General features: G+C 37.9%; 1 protein-coding gene across 1 annotated transcript in view; it reads right to left on the reverse strand.

The window, feature by feature from the left end:
* Positions 1-2,891: 2,891 nt before the first annotated feature.
* cpped1 (calcineurin-like phosphoesterase domain containing 1) overlaps positions 2,892-5,390 on the reverse strand; it is a 16,659-nt gene continuing 14,160 nt past the window's right edge. The window contains exon 6 of the mRNA XM_015389387.1: positions 2,892-4,138. Within this exon, the coding sequence (XP_015244873.1) occupies positions 3,912-4,138 (227 nt within the window). The 3' untranslated portion in view covers positions 2,892-3,911. The remainder of the gene's footprint in view (positions 4,139-5,390) is intronic.

Here is a 5,390-nt window from a genome sequence, read left to right on the forward strand (position 1 = left end):
ACGAAATTTCTCTGTGTTTTTTACCCTTGTCTATACAAAATGACAAAATAAATCTGTCTAAGTCATAAGTAATTATTGGCTTTTATATTCTTATAAACAATGAAAAATCTAAAACAAAAAAGAGTGTAGCACATTTTCCCAACGTAAAAGTTGTAGTGTGAACTAGATGAGGTTATCTATTTTTGGAGGCACTACAATGATCTATAGTGTAATTATTGGCTATTATACTGTATGCTTATAATAACAAAGACAAAATCTCCAAAAATAAAGTTTGGCCTATCTTCCCAAAGTAAGAATTGCAGTATGATCCAAATGAGGTTATCTATGTATCCTACAAGTTTGGAGGCACTACAGTGATCTATAGTGTAGACATTGCCCATTTTATACTTATTCTAATAATATAATAGAGGTGCCATTTGTCATTTAGGCCTTTGGAAAATCCTCAAAAAAGTATTATTTTCGAATCCAATAAATGTGATAATAATCCACCTCTCCTTGCTCTAGTATTCTGTTTTTTTTTGTTTTTGTTTTTTTATGGGAATAAATAAATGTTTTTTTCTGGTCTCTCCATCACCTACCCATAATCAGTTTAAGGTGTTTATTTTATTCAGAACTTCTGTTTTTGTAGTAGAGATGAGGAATTAGAACCACTGCATTAATTCCGTATTGTCAAAAGAAAAGACTTAAAAACCATTGCTATTGGTCCACAAAGAGCTGAATCTATTCGGCTATAAAGACCTTGCTGAGTTGCTGGTCAGTTAGGAACCATTTGGACCCCTGAGACCCTCAGAGACTTCCCATAACCAGAACCTAACAAAGTGAGGCAGCATTTAGTTTCTATGCTGCTCAGCTCTGGATCAAGCTCTGTTGGTTCATTTAAATCAGGATTAAAACCTCTTTGTAAACTGCAGTTTTTGACCCAAGAGTCAGATTATCTATTTGTCTGATAAGGCTGAAGATTAAATTAGTGTTGTAACATTCATTACTTTTTAAAGAAATAAATATTAAAATTAATTTAATAAATTATGTTGGGTCTCTGTGTATAAATCTAAGTTTGTTTTGGCTTAGGAACACCTCAAAAAGAATCCCAGGAACACAATGTAGTTAAAAATACACATTTATTATAAAAATATATACAACAGTCACAGTGAGTCTGGTGATTAGTGAGCAACATAGAAACAATGCACAGGGAAACATTTTCTCTAAATCAGGCAGAACTTTTCTTCTGAAAACGGTTCTTCCAGAAAAAATCCAGACCGATGAGTGAGCTCTGCCACCATTAGGATATAAAAATAGAAAAGAACATCAGGCTCTTTCTCAGACAGAAAATGAAGGAGCTGGACTGAGTTGTCTTTCACACATCACACTCATTATCTGCCCAAGGCTTTTCAAAAACAGTGTGAAATGAGGTCAGCGCCCGCTCCTCCGATGGAGAATCACCTACACCGCTGGACCGGACCATAGACGGACGCACCCAGACAGAGGGAACCATCACCTCCCCTCCAACGCTCAAACACACAGATGTGTTACTAAAGGGTTGCCATGACAACTTTCTCCCTTTTCCTTTCGGTCAGGAAGAATGTGAGAGTCTGTATGAGGCATCACATACACATAAATAATCATCAACACATCCCATCATATTCACTGGGTACCACTAATTTGAACCTTCCAGAAGCTCTGATACACGATCCTTTGCAATAACAGGGAATTAATATGTTGAATTTCATGCAAAAGAGATTTTACAGTATCATAGGGGTTCAATGTTAAACAGGAGCAGGTAAAGGCAAACGCTTGCATAGAGTCACCAACAAGGATCTGGATCAAAGGAAAGGCAAATATTAAAGAAACCGTTCAAAGTTCTTGATCTGAGGGTCTTTATACCAACTGTAAGCCATGACTGTCTGACCTGCAGGAGATAAGTCTCTCCTGGTTCCTCCTCTAGTAAAAATCCAGCTAACTTCTGATTGGTCTTAAGCACTAAGCTTTGTGTTCAGGCTCTCTTATTTACAGCTGCTGACCATTACTCTGGAGGCATTGCACCTTCCAGTGTGAAACACATAATGATAATGGAAAACGTAGAGCATTTCTGGTCACAGTCTTTATTTATAAAGAGGTTTTAAAAGCAATTGTTAATTTTTATAACTTTGCTGATAGGTTTCTCTGCTTAGTGTTCGTTTCACACAGGAAGACATTTGGCAGTGCACTGCCTCCAATTTCTATCTGGCTAAATCCCAGACCGCTGCCTAAGCACTAACCCTTAACTATCAAGTCTCACTCTCAATAAAGTCACACTTGCAGATGTGGAAGGTGACTTGACTGAAGGGGGGGTATAAATGAGAATGGGACGGCCTCTTCCCTCCAACAGAAAAAGAAAGCAGCCATTGTTATGGCAACACAGTGATTCCCCGTGTGTGAATGTAGCTCTAAGGCGCAGGGTGACATAAAATATTAAATTTTCCCCTTCCTTTAAACTAATGTATTCGGTTAAATAAAACTATTTCAAATAGGACCTTTCCTTTTGGAATTAATTACATTTTTCCTTTCTACCTAACTTATGATTTTTCATCAGTGTGATGAAGATGCAGCAAACCTGTACTTCTATTAACACTAGCTGCCAAATTCCAGCGAGCCTGCAACTGATGCAGACTCACTGTTTAAGGGCTGGACAGGCCACTGGCCCTACCCACTACTTGGTTTTGGAAGGCCCTTAATGTGGCGGAACACACAGACGGAGGGTTAGTGCTCAGGGTTAATGCTTACGGGCCGGTTTGGGATAAGGACTCTGTGTTAGGAAGCATCTATTTCTGTGTAAAAATTTTTAAAAAAAGCACATCCAACATAAACATTCATAGAATAATGTTTGCATAAACAGCTGGTTTTATTTATTTATTTTTTTTGTTGGAAGTCATTTGAAGATGGAAGGTGCGTTTTGATCTCTGCATCCCTTTTGGATCCAGAATCAGAATGATGGCACCAAGAGAATCGCCTACAGCAGGTAAGATGTCTTCTGCTTATAATATATAATCAGAACAATAAAAAACTAAATAAAACCTTAAATTTTCACAGCTGGATCTCAGTGTCTCTCTGCAAAGTTCCTTTAAATGAGGTTTTATTGTTTTATGGTAAAGTCCTGCTGGAAATGTTTTAAACTCCACTGGAAACACCTGCTCTGCATAAACACACACATCAATAACTGGATGAATGAGCATAATATTCAGAACAAGCAGCATGAGTTTTAAAGCACTGCTGATGTCACTACAGCTGCAGGTAAGTCCAACTCTGAGAAGCTCTGCTGGCTTATATTCTGCTGATACCTCAGGTGATGATGTCCTTTCTGAATAAGTAGGAAGTTATGACATTAATCAATTGAGAGGTTCAGATTTTCCTTTTACACTTTTCTAAGCATAATAACGAGATGTAGTACCAATTAAATTTTACAGCATCAAAGTTAAATGAAGAGAAGTTATAATTAAAAGGATCAGATTTGATGTTTTTTTTTTTTATTTCATTGAAGTCCTTTTATCAACTCTTATCACAACCTCTACACAGAGCAGAGTTTTCTGCTTTTTATGGCAAAACTCTGAGAGAAATCTGTAGATTACTCTTTGGTGACCATTTAATGGAGCTCCACAGATCCTCCCCATACTAAACATGAGGAATGAGACACAGACCAACCTAACCTAAATTAGATGTTTTTTATCCTTACCAGTTTAAAGAGGCCAAAAGAGACCAAAACTGTCACAATATATTATAGAGGTTCTGCATATTTAAAGTATTTCAAATGATCTTTTTCTAATGTAAATAAAACATCAATATGAGGAAACGTTTAGAAGGACAAGCTCAGAAACATTTAACAAATCATCTGAGTTATTAAAGTATACATTTGTTTGATAAAGCATCCTCCAATATTCTTAGGCCTGCAGTAGTTCCCTGAGGTCCTGGTCCATGCCCCGGGCTCCCAGCTGTTCCAGGCTGTAGTAACGGTGGACCACGGAGTCTGCAGTCACCACCACCACCCTGACGCCGTGGGTGTCTTTACCGAGCTGGCAGCCAATTGCTGAGGTCACCACCATGTCCAGGCCGTCATGGCAGCCGCCGGCGTTCTGGTGATAATGGCCTGTGAAGACCGCCTTCACACCTTAGAGCCATGGACAAGGGGATTAGAGAGAGGAGACATAAATTTGTGTAAACTTCTAATATAAATTCTGTGGATTTTAACAAGACACAAATAAAAAGATTTCTGCAGACGTAGAGTTTTTCCATCAGACTTCTGAAAAGCTTCATGTCTATTTGCAGCCATCACACCCAACAGGCAGCTGGGTTTGAAGGCTGTACTAAAAGTGTGTCCTTCATGTTTCCTGGATGAGCTCTGCAAGGCCACAAATAATCTCCAGGTTACAACAAGGACCAAAGAAATGAAGTAAATGATGGAAAAGGCAAATATTGTTAATTTTGTTCGAGAAACTCAACCAGATATTAGTGCTGCTTCTAGAGAGGGTGTCCCAGGGGCATATGTAGATATATAAATTAATAGTACAGCTGCACATTATCATAAACACAGCATTTCAATTTTTAATTGGGTTTAACTTTTTATTTGAAACAGGTTTTCGATTTTAGCTCTGCTATGATGTACAGGTAGAAAAATGTGAGTGCTCTGTGTAATGCTGCCTTCATGTGGTATTGTCAATATTGTAATAGTTCATAGTTAAAAAGAATGAGCTCAAAGTTCAAATCACACAGCTGAAAATGAACCCAGCTCACATTCAAAGTTCAAAAAAGAACTAAGTTCACAAACCTATAAATGAAGTAGTTTAAGTTCATTTGGCACAGAACCTCATATTTCACCCTATAAATGTGTGATCATAATATATAGAAAAAAATGGAAAATACTCGGTGCAGTCAAGGTATACTATATGTGCAGTGAAGCCTTTATTTAGCCGAATTACACAGAACTTCAGAAACATCCAGGTACATTCAGGTTCTGCTGAAAAGATCTGAAACAAATATGATTTCTTACGTTACTTATTGAGTAGCAGATATTTCTGAAGATAGTTCAGATGCTTTATCTCTTTAAATTTGAGGAGGACGTTGTTGTGATACGGACTTGTGCAAAGTTTGCACAAAAACGTGAGTTTTTTTCCTGTCCAAGTACCGGTATTCCTTTGTTAGCTCATTAAACTCTGCAAAGCGCTCTGCCAAACTGGCATCAGATATACCAGAAGATGAGTCTGAATCACGCAGACTAGTACTAGCAGTAGACATGCTGGTCTGTCATGCTTCTTTCTATAAGTGCAGTAGAACTTGACGTTATCTAATGAAAAGTGTTGCTATCAATTAAAGCGTACAAGAGCAGAGTGTGACGCTCATTCTTCTCAGAATGAGCGTCGCTC

The sequence above is a fragment of the Cyprinodon variegatus genome, unplaced genomic scaffold, assembly GCF_000732505.1.
Source record: "Cyprinodon variegatus isolate N-32 unplaced genomic scaffold, C_variegatus-1.0 Scaffold456, whole genome shotgun sequence".
NCBI classification, from domain to species: domain Eukaryota; kingdom Metazoa; phylum Chordata; class Actinopteri; order Cyprinodontiformes; family Cyprinodontidae; genus Cyprinodon; species Cyprinodon variegatus.